General features: G+C 39.9%; 1 protein-coding gene across 1 annotated transcript; it reads right to left on the bottom strand.

Moving 5' to 3' along the window:
* Positions 1–3,913: 3,913 nt before the first annotated feature.
* LOC116138289 (late blight resistance protein R1-A-like) lies at positions 3,914–16,865 on the bottom strand. Its single transcript, XM_031424008.1, has 5 exons — positions 16,649–16,865; positions 8,849–9,090; positions 6,560–7,684; positions 4,857–4,996; positions 3,914–4,763 (listed from the first exon to the last, which is right to left on the bottom strand). The coding sequence occupies exons 1-5, from the start codon at positions 16,863–16,865 to the stop codon at positions 3,914–3,916; spliced, it is 2,574 nt and encodes an 857-aa protein (XP_031279868.1).
* Between the last annotated feature and the right edge of the window lie 1,109 nt (positions 16,866–17,974).

Genomic DNA, 17,974 nt, shown 5'->3' on the forward strand with positions numbered 1-17,974 from the left:
ATAGTAATCTCTTAATATTCATGGAAATCAATAACATATACGTGAAATATTAGTAATTTATCAAATTAAAAGAGAATGTGAAAGATCTCAAATTAAAAGAGGAATGTGAAAGATTTGTATTGAATACATTAATTGAATGCATGTGAATAATCCCTATTATAGCAAGCCCAATAAACAGCAAACACGTGAACCAATTAACGACATCCTGCATAACGATCATTTATCAATTCTACGTGGCGTCAGAAGAAGCAGTCTGCTTCAACATTATATTAATATATAGATTATAAAAAGCCTTTTATTACAAACTCTCCGATAACGGGTACTTAATATTTTTCAATGATAACATATGCACTTCATAATAAGTGCTCTTACATGAAGGAATGTGTACAACCCATACAAACTCGAAAATTTGACCCGGACCAAATCGATCTAAGCAGGTTGGTTCGGTTTTGCAAGAGTGTTCATATATATTACACAGGTACAAAAAGGAGAAATCAATTTTTTTGTGGTTCGATTCAACATACATAAAACAAAACCGATCCCAAACCCAAACACCCGATAATTTGGGTTACAAGGTAAATGAATAAATCGTAAAATTTTTGCCAAATTAATTGATATGGGTTTTATATAATTAGTAGCCAATCAAGGGTCTTCAATGAGAGCTAACAATGAGGTTGCTCTTCTTGCAATCAAAACCTCCTCTTAAGACAAAATTTCTGAAGTATATTACTATCATCTATCATCTAACAATAAAATAAAAAAATTTAGATCAAATTTCTAAAATATATTTGCATCGTTTAGTAATATATTCTTATTTTTATTCTCATTAATGCAGTGTAATATTATATAACTTAACGTTTAGTGTAAACTTTGTATCATGTTAGGTAGAATAATAAACACTTTGATATACCGTATGATATTGTTTAGTACCATTTAACATTTATTATATCATATAACACTAACATGACTTAACATAATAGGGTGTTGGGTTGGATAATCTGAATGGCACTTGTATTTATAGTATCTGCCTTTCCTTTTGTTTGCCCTTGGAAAGGGCAAATGATTGCCTTAGAGAGAGCAGGTGACTCCTCTTGTATAGTTTTTTTGTTTAGGCCTCTTTTTGTATAGGATTGGGATGGTTTCGTCTAGGATTGTACAAGATGTCTTTTAGCTAAATAGAGAGTTCCCCTCCTAGGTTATATTTTTTATTCTTTTCAATACAATTACCGGATTTATCAGAAAAAGAAAAAAAAAATCTAGTCTCTCTACAATAAGCTCTCTCTTGTCTCTACACTTTTTCTCTCAAGACTAATCTCTTGACTTGGCTAAAACAGAAAGCAACAAAACCATTGTATACTTATAAACAAGGACAAAAACAGTTTACCCATTGATCTGTGAATGAAATTGCAAATTCTCAGGATAGGTAAGCCCAAATAGTAAATCAGTTCCGCATATTAAAGAAATAACTGAATCAGAAAACAAATGTTGTGAAGTGCTTTTAAACATCACAAATGAAGAAAGAGGAGAAATTTATAACCAAAATTAAATGAGTTCCTCCTAACACCTATTATTTCCTTCTTCCAGAAGACAAAATGCTGCACTAAACAATGACTATTTGTTGAAATTTGAAGCTATAAATAGAATATTACATGCCTTAGTGTAAAAGAGAAAAACAGCACCTAAACATTATCAGAAAATTGATGTAAGGAAAGTGGGTTTATCACCTTTAAGAATTAAGATATACGTACGGCCATAGGTAGATATTTCCAAGTCTGTCAACTTTTTCCACCATGATACCTCAATCTGCAAATTTTTGCACAGAGAATTTGATGCCTGGTTTCAATAAGCTGGAAGAGAACTAATGTCTTCACATAGGAATCTTATGGTCAAGAAAAAGAATACAAGAACCAAGAAAACATTAACAATAGATGACATACCTTAAACTTCTTAATGCACAATAATTCAACCTTGATTCTTTTGCAAATTCAGGACATCTTAAACTTGGCTCACTGCATCAAAATGAACATATCAAAACCAAGTTTAATTAGCTAGAGAGAACGTCTTTTTCAATGTCCCCACTAAGTAGACAGATAACCAAGAAAACAAACCTATCTAAATGAGTTATCAAATGATGTCATAGAGGGCATCCACTGTAATTTGAGAAGCTCCCTGATAAAATAGCAACCAACAGTAAGAGAAACAGTTCTGAATAAAAATTAAAGGACTTACAGAACCAGTAATAAAGCTTTGATGTACTTTCTAGTTTAAACATGAAGAAAAAAAAGAGAAGTGAGAAAGGATAACCAACCATTTGAGTCCTTTTGAGTACATAATCTCCTACATTTATGATTTATCCCTCCTCTGTTCCATATTTGTTCTACGGTAGAAATCTGAAACCGTGGTCGAATAGAAATTTGCATGGCTTAGAAGAAAAAAATTGCATAAACAATATTAGATGATTATTCTATGAAAAATTGAGTGTGGACATCGCTCATAGAAGATATTTCCAGGTCTGTCAAATTTTTCCAGCATGATAGAAATTCTGTAGATGAAAATTTGTTCTTTTAAAGAAGCGCTTTGGAGATAGAAATATAGATGAGATGCTACTCACCAAGTAAATGTGGAAACCAAAAGATTTAGCACTTGTTGTTTCATGTGAAGAAATTTCTTTTTGAACAAGTGCCTACATGAAATTTCTACCATTGAATGATAATAACTTGTCGTTCATTGCTTTGCCCGGGAGTATTTCCTCTGTTGATCAGTCCCAGAAATAAACAGAATATTAAAGAAATGACATAGGGATCAGTAAGAAAGCATAGCCAACTGTTGAAGGTTGATACTTGGCTGGAAATGCAGCAGTTCAACTGATGTTCAAACATGTTTTTGGCGGTAAAACTGAAAGGCAATCTGCCAGGGGTCCATTTGTAATACTGCAAAGTTTTACTCATTTTGTGGGATGTGTATCCCAGATTATGTGGGATGTGTTACATAGTTGTTGGCTAGTTGGTATTAAGTCAGTAGCTTCAGATTAAATCAAGCTTTTTATATGTCTGCATGTTTGGTGTAATAGTGTAAAATCTGCTTTATTGGTTGAAGTGTAAACTCATTTTTAACTTAAGAAAATTCAGGCACTTTTCTTCAATCGGATTATGCTCTCATTCTTTTCTTAGTTATCTCCAGCACATAAACACTAACACCAACCATTAACTGAGTTCCTTCGACTACTCTCCTCACGCCATTCTTCCCGTCTTGCTTACCGCGTAATGCTGCACAGAGACAATTTTCCAGGCCTGTCAACTTTTTCCACCGTGGTTCAGAGTTCTGCAGAGGGAAAATTGAGGCATGGTTTCAGTAAGTTCAGAGAGAAAAAATGTCTTAACATAGGTAACTTGCCTCACGACTGAATAAGAGAAACCTCAAGTGAGTCCTCACAACCCACCATTTGCGTTCTTTTGAAACTTTAATGGTATATGAATAAAAGAAAACATTAAATTTTTCACTTGATGATAAAAGAAAACAAATTGTGTATATGAATGAATCATAAACTTCTCAAAGACATTATCTACAGAATCAATCAAAATAAAACAGACATCTTAGCAATTATTGGAAATTATTTTAAAAAGAAAGTGCTTTTCAAAGACGAAATAACATCTGACCGTCATCAGGTTGTCTTCAACAATCTTCTCCTCCTCATAAAAGACTGGTGATGATGGACGGCCACGATTATACAGAAGAGTGAGTATATGGGAGATGTTCCAACAGATGGAGGGGCATTGCCGGTTAATTCAACAAGTATTTTCTTCAAAAGATTCAAAAAAAAAAAAGCTGAAGTGATTAAATATTCAATCAGAAATTGGATGGAACAAATAGATTGACTTAAAGAAAAAGAAAAAATTACCTCTCATTTTCCCCTTCAACCGTAGTGTAGCAGAGGGCAACGAGAGATATCTTTTTTCAGTGTCGTATTCTGATCAAGGTGGTTTGGTAGTGCCTTCAGTTTGGAGCAGTTATAAATTGACAAGGAAACCAGAGATGGCATGATTGTAATATCATCTTCTTCTCTATTTCTTGTAGTCTCATAATCCCACTCCTCCCATTCATCCATATACTGAAAAGTGAGAGTTTTCAATTTGGGGAAGAAAATAAAAGAAGATGATGTGCCATCACTTTCAATTCCCAAAAATTCATTACTCACTCTTTTCACACTCTTCATCGCCCATATTGAAAACGATTCAAGGGATGGCAATTTTCCCAAGGAAGACAAATGCTTACAGTTTATGCAGTTACGGAGTGTTAAGTGACTGAGGTTGGTTAAGGACATCATCCAGTTGGGCATAATAGTGTTGCCTCTGTATTTATCTAGCCGTAATTTCTCCAAATTTAAAGATGGTTGTAGGATTTCAAGAAGTGCTTCATCATCTTCATTTGTCCTCTCTCGTTCATCTTTTCTAAAATCTAAAGTCAAATGAAGGAGATTTTTCTGGTTCTTAATTTTTGATCTTTTAACCTTGTTCACATCTGATATATTTCCCAGTCCTCTTATATACAACTCTTCAAAGAGGTTAAGGTATTTCAAACCTTCAAGGCTACATGTTTTATTATCACTACCACCACCACCACTTAACACGAATTCCCTTAAGATTCGGAGATTACTCAATCTTTGAATTCCTATTGGGATTTTTCTTAATGACGTGGTCCCATAATTCTCAAGATGCCTTAGTTCTATTAATTTTCCAATCCCTTGAGGTAATTCTTCCAATTCTCTACATTGATTAATATCTAAAGTTTGCAAATTATATAATCCACATAATGCTTCAGGAAGTTTTCTCATGTGTGAAAAACACAAATTAAGATACCTCAAATGTATCAATTTTCCAACCTCTTTAGGAATGTACTCAATCACATCTACATGCCGCCACGATGGAGCTATGGTTAACGCCTTTAAAGATGTCAATTCATCAAATAATTTTGGTAAGATATTAGGAGTCAATTTAACCTAGGAATCATCAAAATTATATAAGAAACCAGAGCCGGCTTAAGGGGTAGGCAGGTGCCTTAAGCCGGCCACCTGCCTAGGCCCCCAAAAAAATGGGGGCCCAAATTTTTTATAAATTTTTTTTTTTTTTTTTTTTTGAATATCTTACAAAAATGAAAATGGTTTATAATTTCTTATCTAAGCCAAAGCCCCCCCCCCCAAAAAAAAGCTCAAATTTATTATAAACTTTTTACATATATTCCCACCCAAAGTTTAACAAAATAGTAAGTTTGTACCTCTAGTTTTATATATTCTAGTTTATACCCCTAAATTAACATATTGAATCTCTTTTAACAATGGAAGACTAAAATAATCATTTACAAATCTCAAATTACTCACCCCCAATTCAATCCCAAAATTTGACATTCACATAAATCATCTTCAACCCTCTTTTGCCACCAATGGTTTGGAGTTGATTTCGGTCAATTTTGGTTCCGGTCAATTTTCTCACCAAAATCGATCGAAATCATCATTTTATCATTTCCCAACCTTGATAGCCCTCGATTTGACTAATTTTTTATGAATCTCACAACCCAACTCCACCACACGACAGCCATTTGTAGCCTTTTTGGCATGTACCCGACATTGTTGGCCTTCGTCGACACCACCATCTTCCTCCCCTCAGCCTCTCACCAAAACCCCTATCATATGTTATCCGTTTACTCTGCCAATCGCCGGCCATCGATACCTTTTGGGTCGTGACTTCTCAAGCCTTTTCTTATCAATTTTGGCATTAGAAATCACCCATTTCACCACCCATCACTTCTCCAACATCTACTCTCCAAAACCCCCCACCAATCTAAACTTGTTAGCCTGCCGATTGTTGTCTATCTCTCCTAGTGATTTTTCATCTCAAAAGGCCAAAAAAAAAAAAAATGAAATAATTTTTTTAATATATGCTTATATTATTAGAGGGCCCCAAAGTAACTCCTGCCTAGGGTCACAAATGTTCTTGAGACGGCCCTGTAAGAAACTGCGTATCCTTCTAAGACTAAAAATGGAATTAGGAAATGAATCCTCTTCATTAATTGTAACCATCAAGTGACAAACTTGCTCATCATAAGAAGAGTTTATGATTGGTTCGTTAAGACCATTAACTTCTTTGTGGAGACAGTCATTCTTACTCAACAATTGAGCAAAGTTATGTACTAAATCATGCATCTTACATTTTAAGATATTATTCCGATCATCTTTTTTTAAATCCTGGAAGAATGAGCGTGATGCTAAGTAGTCAAAATATTCTTGACCAACTATCTCCATTACTTTATTTCCTTCTCCTTTAAGATAACCTTGAGCCATCCATAATTTAATCAAATAATTTTTTCTTATGTTATAGTCCTTTGGAAAGATTGCACAATATATTAAACATATTTTAATCATAGAATGCAAATCATTATAACTCAATAATAATGGCCGAAAAATTTCTTTTTCAAATTCTTCTAGTTTCCATAATTCACTATCTAATATACTTTGCCACTCTTCCCTATGTTTCTTAAAATGCAAGAGACTCCCGATAGTCTTTACAGCAAGAGGCAAACCCTTGCACTTCCTTAAAATTAGCCTACCAATCTCTTCAAATTTTTTACACTCCTCTTGAGACATACCAAAAAATGCTAATTGTCTAAACAACAACCAACAATCTTCTTCAAGCAACTCCTTAACATTGATAATATCAATTGATCCCATCATACGTGCAACCAATTCCTTACGTGTGGTAATCAAAATTTTACTTCCATGAAGACCATTCTTCAAGCAATGATACAACGGTTCCCATTTTTTGTAATCCTCGTTCCACACATCATCTAAGACCAAAAGATATTTCTTTCTCACAATAGATTTACTAATATGTTGAAGAAGTGATTCGTATTCAACTACATTCGAAGCAAAACTTTCTAAAGCCTCAATAATTGCTCTAGCAATCCTATACTCATCAAAAGGCTCAGATACACATACCCATATTTTTTTCTCAAAATTGTTTATCACCTCATTGTCTTTATATGAAAATTGAGCAAGAGTGGTTTTACCAATTCCTCCCATCTCTATAATAGGGATGACAGGAAGGTGTTCTTCACTACTATCACATAACTTACGTACTAAACTATTCTTATCGTCAACTCGACCACATAACTCAGACACATCAACAAATGAGGTGCTTTGTAGTCGTTCTGACTTTTCAACGCTTCTAATCGTGTTAAAAGCATACTTATCTTTTTGTTTCGCAATGTCATCTAGATTTTCAGTTACATCTTTTATCTTCATTGCAATGTCATGATGTAAACTAACTTGTTTGAAAGAAAAGCAAGAGGAGGGAAAGGAGAAACACACCTTCTTAGGAACAGCATCATCTTCAGGTCTCTCAATTTGCAGTTTCAACATGGCATAGTTCCACTCATCCAACACATCTTCAATGTCGTAGGATGCGTGTTTGAGCTGATCTAACCAAAGACTTATAGTTTTCTTCTTCATTTGTCTTTCCTCTACATCAACGAGCACAGCTTCAATAGCTTCAAGATTGCTCCTAAGCTTTTTGACTTCTTTGTCGACACCAACAACTAGCTTCACTTCTTGTTGTATTTCTTGAGCAATGATTGAACCCAGATGCCTCAAGACAGCGGAAACAATTGCTTCAGCCATGATCAGAGATGGTAACTGTTTGAATGAGAAAAGAACTGGAGAAAATTATGAGTTATTCGAGAGGTGCTTGTAGCTGTGGAAATGAAAATGATGATCCTTCGAATTCTTTAAGACACAGACTTTTCAGAGTGAGAAAACTAGAGGAAGGAGTCCCCACCCACGTTGGATAGATAGCTGTAATTCAAAGATGATGCGGACAGAATATGCATGGCCCCAGCTCTGTGATATTCTGTCACCCACCAAACAGTAAAAGAATGGATTGCCCATCAACTCCGGTGCCTAGAAACTTCATTTTAGGAGAACCATACGCATAGGTCAAAAAGCTGAAGCCATCTCAACTTTTCCATATAATTTCAGTCTTGAAAACTGCGTTTTTACATTCACATTCCCTTTGTCATATATGGAGCGACCCATCTAATCTTTGATTGGTTACTTTCTTGACTTTACGAACCCCTAGGGCTACGCACACTGTTTTGTAATGAAATCTCTAATTATAAGCGTCGGATCAAAGATGTAATGATGGTGATTAGTTAACGAGACTGAGAGATTGAAATAGACGTGAGAGTAAGTTGATAAACGTGTTGGGTGGGCGGATAATAAAAGAGGGGGGGTAAAAGCATCAATGGAGAAAATTAAGGAAAGATGCTAACCGGACCAAGCCCACGTTTCAGTAAAGAAAAATGCTATATCCACCGAAAAATTGCACCGAAACACGTGAAGGCCTCCAAGTTGGACGATTGAATACTGACATAATGGACGGCCGTCCAACGATTTCGAATGACCGTCCATACATCTTGGATGATCGTTCATAGTGGAATGGACAACCGTCCATAAAAAATTGTTTTGTTTAAAAAAAAAAAAAAAAAAAAAAAAAACAACAATGGACGCCCGTCCAAATTTTATGGACGGGTGTCTAGTTAATATGGACATCCGTCCCTTACGTTTGGACGGGCATCCATTACATTTGGATGAACGTCCATTAGGAATGGACGCCCGTCCCTTACATTTGGATGGGCGTCCATTAGGGAATGGACGCCCGTCCATACTTTAAAAAAAATAAAAAAAATAAAAAAAAAAACCATTCTAAACACCTCTTCTCTTCCTCGCTTTCTCAGACTCCAGTTGCTGCTCCATGCCCAACTGCTTAGTTAATCTGATAAAACTGTGGAAAAATTATACCGTCAGATAGGGCCATTTGTTGTGGACACTCCACCAATCAAACAAGAATTGCCTGGCTTCTTTCGGTAGTTTTCCCTTTTTCTTCTTCTTAGAAAACTCATGCTTCAAGGTGCTAATATAACCACCATATTTATGAAAGAGTTTGTCATTAAGCTCACGGTCCACGGGTGGAGTAAGGGAACATTCAGGAGCCTCACTCTCACCCCCACTATAATCTTCATCAAATGATCCAACACCTTCATCTACCAACAAGATAGATATTAATAAATAAGAAAATGCCAAACATCCTAAACATATTCATTTACTTCTGCATTGTCCACGTTAAAGAATCATGCATGAAAGATGCTTATTTTTCCACTCAAATACTTATCCATGTAGTTTTCCCAAACCTACTAATCCGCAAAAACAGTTCTGGAAAAAACAAACATTTAAAAAATTCAATTGAAAGCTTCAGCCTGCAAGTGCTTCATATATTGCCCAGAAAATGAAGCACAAAGCCCAGAAAATGAAGCCAAGGAAAACGGAAATGCTTCAAGAGTTCATACTTTTCCATATCAAAATCTCTGACACCACAGTCATTACTTGAGGTAGTGAAATGGACTGCACCACTGGCAATGAAGACGAAGAAAAAGAGAGAGATAGGTATGTGAAAACAAAACAATTAGATGGACGGGCGTCCATTACATACGGACGGCCGTCCTTACACAATGGACAGGCGTCCATTAATTGTGGACGGGCATCCATTCCAGATTTTTTTTAAATTTTTAAATTTTTTATTTCATTTACCAATGGACGGGCGTCCTTTAAATATGGACGGGAGTCCATGTTAGTGAACGGCCGTTCATTAGAAAAAATTTAATAAGGTAAAATGAGTTGATTGGTCTGAGTCAATATACACGTAAGCCGGTACAAAATTTTAGTGTAAAAACGTCGGTGTCTGTAGCATTGTTGTTCAGTAAAAGGTGAGTAAGGTGACGTGGGTAGAGCTGATAGTTTTTCATATGCTATGACAGGTTGACACGTGTCCAATCAACTAAACTGGGTTGAGAAGCATTAAATTTTAAAAAGGGAACCATCTAATCTCCTGATTGGTTACTTTCTTGACTTTGAGAACACATGGGGCCGGTTGACTTGTGGAACTACACGCCTCACAAAGAGCAGAAAGCAAAAGGAGTTTTTTTTTTTTTTTTTATTGGTGGCGGGGGTCACATGTGGGAAGGGGAGATGAACCTTCATCGTGACGTGTAGAGTTAGAGATAAATGGTAAAGGCCAGTTATATTTGTTTTCCTATTCTCAAAATCATATTTTATAATATTCAATTATTTTAAACTCCCATAGGTTTATTAATTTAATTAAACATTGCTAACAAAAATTTTTATAAAGTGACAAAAACACCCCCACCCATCCACATTTGTTAGATTCTGACAACCACCATTGGAAGGTGGTCGGAATCTGACATAACGACGTATTATCGATTGGATCTGGTAGGTAGTACGTCGATCTGACCTTTTCTGGCCAAATCCATGGCTAAAGATCTAGCCATTGAAGGCCAGATCTTTAGCCACATGTGGCCATCAACGACAGCTAATATATGGCCGTCATTGATCGTCAATGATGACCATATCTGTGGCCTTCGGTGACAGCCAGATGTGCCTAGATCTGGCCTTTTCCAATCAAATTTGTGGTGGATCTGGCTGAAAAAAGCCATAGTGGCACACGATCGGCCAAATCTGGCCAATCGTGCTCAATGACACCAGATTCTTACAATGGTGGCAGGAATCTAGCAAATATGGGTTGGTGGAGGTGTTTTTGTCAATTTACAAACTTTTTATTATTAGGGGTGTTTAGCTAAATTAACAAACCTAGAAGTTTTTTTTTTGTTCATTTTTAAATTCTACCTCGTAATAATAACCAAACCTAATGTCATTTTGCCGGCTCTTGTCATTTTGTGGGCTTTTGTGTAGCAGCGTAATTAATCTTTTCCACAATGTCCATTATTACCATAAGACTAGAGTAAAGCTTTTAAGTTCTAACATATTAATTTCTTTAAAGTTTCCAAGTTAAAATTTAATTTAACATATTAATCTTCTAATGAGGACACCCTTACTCACTCTTAATTAATTTCTTGGATGTGGGGATGCCTCTTTAGCTGCTGCAGGGCCTCCTCACATGTGGGGGTCCATTCAAATTTCTTGGATTTCTTGAGCATGGTGAAGAAAATGTGGCACTTATCAGCAGATCTGGAGATGAATCGGCTCAAGGCAGCTACTCGCCCCGCAAGGCGCTAGATGTCCTTGATGCAAGTTCGTGATGGTATGTTGAGGATCGTCTGGATCTGGTCAGGGTTGGCTTTTATCCCATGCTGAGTCACCATGTATCCTAAGAATTTTCCTAATGAGACCCTAAACGAACACTTGGTTGGGTTCAGCTTCATATTGTATTTCCTTAGGACGGCGAATGCTTGGTTGAGGTGGTCAAGGTGTTGTTCGGCTATAAGGGACTTGACGAGCATGTCATCATTTATACTTCCATGGTGTCTCCGAGGTGTTCGGCAAACATTCTGTTGACCAGCCGTTGATAAGTGGCCCCAATGTTCTTAAAACCAGAAGGCATTACTTTGTAGTAGTAGGTTCCCCTCTTTATGATGAAATTTGTTTTCTCCTAGTCATTCGGGTGCATCAAAAGCTAGTTGTACCCTAAAAAGACATCCATAAAACTTAGGAGTTCATGACCTGTTGTCGTATCGACCATCATGTCGATATGTGGGAGTAGGAAGGAGTCCTTGGGGCATACTTTGTTCAACTTTGTGAAGTCTATGCAGACTCTCCACTTTTTATTCTTTTTCTTCACAACCACAATGTTTGTCAGCCAGTCGGTGTAGTGTACTTCTCTAATCAGTCTATTACTCAATAGTTTGTCAACCTGTTCATTGATGACTAGTTGCGTTCTGGTGCGAACTTCCTCCACCTTTGCTTCACTGGAGGGTCATCCAGATCTACATAAAGGTGGTGGACGATTGCCTCGATGCTGACTCCTGTCATGTCTGTGTGGGACCAGGCGAAGCAGTTTTAATTTTGTTTAAGGAAGTCTATAAGTCGTTCTCTCATCTTGGGTCTGAGGCGAGAGCTTATCTGGGTCTTCTGATTGGTATAGTCCGAATGTATCTGCACTTCATCTAACTATTCCATAGATGGTTTATCTGGCACAGTCAGAGGGGTTGGGTAGGACTATAATTGCTATGACGTATAACCTTTGCCTTTGAAGGCATTTTTGTAGTAGTCTATGGACGCCTTAGGATCGCTCTTGATTTCTCTTACTCCCTATTTTGTTGGAAACCTGATAGTTTGATGGAAGGTGGATGGGACAGCTCGCATATTATGGATCCAGGGTCGACCCAAAATGACGTTGTACGATGAGGGGAAACCAAGCACTAGGAAGATGGTTTGCTTGTTAACTCCACTGGCATAGACGGACAAGGCGATTTCACCAATGGTGTACTTTTACTCAGAATTAAACCTGACCAGGATGGTCAGTCATCTACTGATGTTTGATTCATCCAGTCTCATGGCCTTCACTGCTTCGAGGAAAAGGGTGTTTGTCGAGGATCCCCCATCTACAAATACTCTCTTGACCAGGATGTTGGTGATCTGGAGGAAGATGACCAGAGCATCGTGATGAGGGGTGGCAAGGGTGATTGGCTCGTCATCTTCAAACTGAATGATCTAGTTGGTATACACCCGAGGGGATGGATGAATGGACTGAACTTCTAGGTGATGTTTGGCTCGGGTGTAGCGCTTGGTTGAGGAATAACTCACCCCACTGATTTTCAAGCCTCCAGAGATGATGGAGTAGAACCCCTTTGATGATGGTTCCTGTGGAGGGGGAGATGTTTCCTTTGAGCTTCTCTGGCTGACTGTATTATTCCATTTATCTGTCAATAGGTCTCGGAGATGTCCCCTTTTCAGTAGTGCTGTAACTTCCAATCTTAAGGCGATCCAATCAGCGATGTTATGACCATGGTCGCTATGGAATTCGCACCACTTGGTCGTGTCGCTCTCCGTGTCAGGATTGAGCTTGGTTGGCCACTTCATGGTAGGTCCCATTCCTTTCATGATTGCCATAACCTGGGCTGGTTCGATGTTGAGGTTGTACTATAGAGCCTTGAATTGGTTTGATCCGGATGGTTTATTTTCTGCTCTAGTCGGCTAGCGATCGTATGGTTTTTTTATTCTACTCGGATTGCGGGGAGGGGGTTGATAAGTGGGCTTAAATGATCTCGACTCTGGATTTCTTTCATTCCGCCTTTGGTGACGGTCATCATATCTGGCATGCCTCATCTGGTTCACCTCGTCTTCCTCCCACCTAATTTGGATCACAACTCTAGCTAGGGCATCTTCCATTGTGGTGCAGCTGAGCTTTGTCAGGTCTTTGTATAGTTCTCCATCTGAGAGGAGACCATTTCTAAAAGCATTTACCGCTGTCTCTAGATTGCAGGATAGGATGGAGATTTTTTCTTTATTGAATCTGCTGACGTACTCTCTCAACGGCTCCCTCCTCTTCTAGTAGACTCTATATAAGGCTAACAGCTTCTCGAGTTTCTTACTGTTGGCGAATTGTTCAACAAAGGTGTCGTGTGAGTTGGGCGAATGAGCTAATTGAGTTGTTTGGAAGGTTAGTGTACCATTGAAGCTTTCCCCTGCTAAGGATCGACTAGCTCGTGGATGCCACCTCGGGGCACGAGCTGCTAAGTTTTATGACGCATACTCGGGACTGATGTACGCATCAGACGAAGAGCATATATCCTTTGTTATAGATCGGGGACTGTACTGCTATAGGGTTATGCCCTTTGGCCTCAAGAACGCTGGCGTAACTTACCAACGACTGGTTAACCGAATGTTCTCCGAATAGATCGGAAGAATGATGGAGGTCTATGTAGATGACATGCTTGTCAAGTCGCATGTCTCTTCAGATCACATAGCACATCTCGCTGAGATGTTCGACATCCTCCGAGAGTACCTAATGAAGTTGAACCCCCTCAAATGTTCATTCGGAGTATCCACGGGAAAATTCCTAGGGTACATGGTTAACCAACGGGGAATTGAGATCTACCCTGAGCAAATCCAAGCTCTCCTCGATATGAAAAGTCCAACCAACAAAAAACAGGTCATAAGCCTAAACGGGCGAATAGCGGCGCAAAGTTGCTTCATATCAAGGCTAACAGGTTGCTGCTTACCATTCTTCAATATACTCAGGGCCAATAAGAAGTTCGAATGGACTCCAAAGTGCGAGCAAGCATTCCAGAGTATTAAGGAACACCTCGAGAAGCCACCACTTCTGTCCAAACCTCATCCCGTAGGAGATCCTCCTGTTGTACTTGTCCATCTCTCAGTTCGCGGTCAGTGCAACCTTAGTTCAGGAGGAGTACAAAACTTAATGGCCAGTATATTACGCGAGCAAGCATCTGTTGGATGCCGAGATACAGTATTCAAAAATGGAGCGGTTAGCCTATGCCTTGCTGATTGCTTCTCGAAAGTTACGACCTTACTTCCATGCCCATACTGTCCATGTTATGACCAACTACCCGCTCAAGCAGGTCCTCCAAAAACCGAAGGCATCGGGTAAATTGTTCAAATGGGCCACAGAATTAAGCCAGTTCGATCTCCATTACAGACCGAAGGTAACTATCAAAGGGTAGGCTATTGCCGACTTTATATCAGAGTTCTCGCATCATCTGACGAGCTAGTCAGAACATCAGCCCAACGAAGTCATCCAAGAAACTATCCAAAATCTATCAACCTAGAGCCTCTACGTCATTGGATCATTGAACAAAAAGAGGGCTGAGGCGGGTCTTCTCCTATTAAGTCCTGAAAGGGCTCGCATTCATGGCATTCTCCGATTTAGCTTTAAGACAACTAATAATGAGGCCGAGTATGAAGCTCTGCTCGCTAGACTACGGTTGGCCAGGGAAATGGGTGCAACCATGGTCAGTATCCGCAGTGACTCCATGCTGGTCGTTAACCAGATTTTGGAGGAGTATCAAGCCAAGGAAGAAAATATGATCAGCTATCTGGAGAAAGCTAAGGCCGCACTCGAGCCATTCAAGCGCTTCACGATCATGCGGATCCCTAGAGATAGCAACTCTGTGGTAGATGCCTTGGCAAGAATAGCCTCATCATTAGACTCGGATGCACCGGAGAGCATTCCTGTTCGATTCATCTAGATCCCCAGTATCAGCTCGATCGAACAGGCCGTGAATGTAACAGAGTCAGATTCATGGATGGCCCCTATCATTCGGTATCTCAAAGATGGGACCTTGCCTAACAACAAGGTCGAGACAAGGACCATCCGAACAAGATATGCTCGTTATACCCTCATTGGAGAGCAGTTGTACAAGCGAGGGTTTAGCACCCCTCTCCTTCGATGTGTAAATAGCGAAGAGGCAGAATACATCCTGAGAGAGATACACGAAGGGATCTGCAGTAATCACACCGCCGCACGATCTCTTGCTAAGAAAGTTGTTCATCAAGGGTACTACTGGCCCCTAATCCAAGAAGACGCTTACAACTTTGTCAAGAAGTGTGACAAATGCCAGCGGTTCTTGAATTTACTGCGGGCACCCTCTCAACAACTGACAACTATGACCAGCCCCTGGCCGTTCTCCATGTGGGCTATCGATCTCATCGGCCCCATGCTGGTTGGTAAAGAGGGAGTAAAATATGTCGTGGTCCCAGTGGATTACTTCACCGAATGGGTCGAAGCCAAACCATTAGCCGCGATCACGACCAGAAAGCTCAAGGACTTCATCTTTAAGAACATCATATGCCGCTACGGAATTCCTCATACCCTTATATCCAACAACGGAAAACAGTTTGATAACAAGGAGTTCAAGCAGTTCTGCAATGAGCTGGGTATTCACAAAAAATTTGCCTCTGTCACAAGGCAGCAAGCGAATGGTTAAGTTGAAGCGGTCAACAAAACCATTAAGCACACTTTAAAGGCCAAACTTGGCACAGCAAAGGGAAATTGGGTCGACGACCTCCCTGAAGTTCTGTGGGCCTACAAGACAACTCCAAGAACCTCTACCTCAGAAACTCCCTTTTCACTAGCATATGGCTGCGAAGCGATGATCCTTGTGAAGGTAGGGACCAGTTCACTCCGGAGGGACCTTCACAATGAAGCAAACAACGAAGCGCTTATGTGCACAAATCTGGACCTAGTTGAAGAACATCGTAGCAAGGCCCAGCTAAGAATAGCAGCCTATCAACAACACGCGAAGAAGTTCTTCGACTCTAAGGTCAGAAGAAGAGACTTCCAGGTCGACGACCTTGTTTTGAAGGAAATTATTCTCAGCACTAAGAAACCAAGTGTAGGAGTTCTAGGACCAAACTGGGAGGGTCCGTATCGCATTGCTGAAGTGATAAGACCGAGGACTTATCATCTCAAATGGCTGAATGGTTCCAAAGTGCCCCGAGCTTGGAATGCTGAGCATCTCCGACCATATTATCAGTAATTCCGAACTCATTTTCTTTGTAAATATTTTTTGTAATCTTTCTATGTGTAAATGGAAAATTTATCATTCATTCTTTTGCAATAATTTTCGCATGTAATTCTGTTCGCATGGGCTTGTTATGATCATGTTCGCAGATTTATTTTAATGATACAGTTATGAGAGTTATAATCAAGCGAACTCATGACAAGAGATTGTGAAGGCAAAAATATATTTCATTAATGAGTAAAGCAAGCAATATCTAAAAGGGAGAAATTATCGTACTAATAAACTCCGGGAGGCCCGACCTCACATGATGGCTGGTCGGCTGTAGGCTCTGAGGGTCGTCCCGAACTCTTTCCTAGGCCAACTCCTTGGGCATCGAGTTGTGCCACAGATAAGAGCATCTCTCGCCATTCCTCTAGCAGGTCAGACATGTCAAGATACAGATTCTTCGGCCGCAAAGTGTAGATGGACTGAATAGCCCATTTAACAGCCTTCGCCTCAACCTCCGCTCCTTGGGTCTGCATCTCTTCGGTCAGGGAAGTAACTTTTCCCTAACTGACTTGGAGCTCGTCCTCGAGAGCTTGCCTTTGCTTCTCAAAGGCCTCCCTATCTTGTTCCGCTCGTAAGGCCCGCTCATAGGTCGCTGTTAGCTCTTGATCCTTCAATCCGACCTCCCCGAACCTTGCTACAGTTCTCTTAAGCTCCTTCACCTCCTTCCCATGCCTCTCGAGATCGGCTTTCTGGAAGTCCACGGTGCAAAGAGTTGTGTTCCTTTCACCTCGGAGCTGGTTTGCTTCCACCGAGGATCATTCTCTTTTTGCTGCAGCAGCTTTGAGGTCCCACTTGAGCTTAGCGTTCTCCTCCTTTAGCGCGACCTCCCCCGCAGCAGCTCCCAGCCGAACCTCCTGCATGGATAATTGCATGGAGAGTAGGGCCTGCGAAAAAAAAGAACAAAGTTAACATCGAAATTGGTAAGATAGCGGTAATGAAGCTCGCTAAGGAAAGCTCGTTTACCTTGCTTAAGTGTTGGATTGATGTGGCCATCAGGTCCACATCGTTGGAGTTCATGAACTCCTCGAACACTTCGGCAAGTCCGCACTCTAGCAAGGTGAAGACTATCAGCTGCAGGTGCTCCGGCAGGTTTCCCATTGAATCCAGCACCAGAATATCCTTGCCGGTGCCTCCAACAGAGGTCGTGTCACCTGTCGGTTCCTTACCCAACCTTTGCCTAGCATCCGATTACAACCTCCCAGGCTGGTCACCCTCGGATTCAGATTCTGACTCTTCGATCTGGATTTTCTTTCTCTTTTTCTTTGGTTGCTGAGTCGTTGTCTTCAACCTCGGGCGAGCAACCGAAGGCCGAGAAGCGCCTGCTGAAGGTTGAGAGGCCTCAGCAGGTCAGACCAAAGAACTCGCTAAAGGCTGGGAAGCCCCAATAGGTCTCGCTATAGCACCCAACATTCCTCCTTTAGCCGGCGGACCACGGGGAGCAGCTTCAGTCGTGGTCGTCCTCATCTAAGGAAAGAAGAACTGCTTTAGTCGTAACAACCCTAGCACCTTCGGAGGCATGGTCGTTGCACATGAACATCGTTAATGAACAGTTCATTTGCACGTAATAAACTTAAAGTTAGGA

This window comes from Pistacia vera, unplaced genomic scaffold (genome assembly GCF_008641045.1).
Source record: "Pistacia vera cultivar Batoury unplaced genomic scaffold, PisVer_v2 Contig11, whole genome shotgun sequence".
Lineage (NCBI taxonomy): Eukaryota > Viridiplantae > Streptophyta > Magnoliopsida > Sapindales > Anacardiaceae > Pistacia > Pistacia vera.

What these genes read in the sequence shown, in the direction of transcription:
- LOC116138289 (XM_031424008.1), bottom strand. Translation starts at nt 16,865, where the DNA reads ATGCAGACCCAAGGAGCGGAGGTTGAGGCGAAGGCTGTTAAATGGGCT. An exon ending in ACAAATGGCCCTATCTGACG is followed by an intron (nt 7,685 to 8,848) that starts GTATAATTTTTC and finishes TCATTCAAACAG; the next exon opens with TTACCATCTCTGATCATGGC. An exon ending in GCAAGGGTTTGCCTCTTGCT is followed by an intron (nt 4,997 to 6,559) that starts GTAAAGACTATC and finishes GATGATTCCTAG; the next exon opens with GTTAAATTGACTCCTAATAT.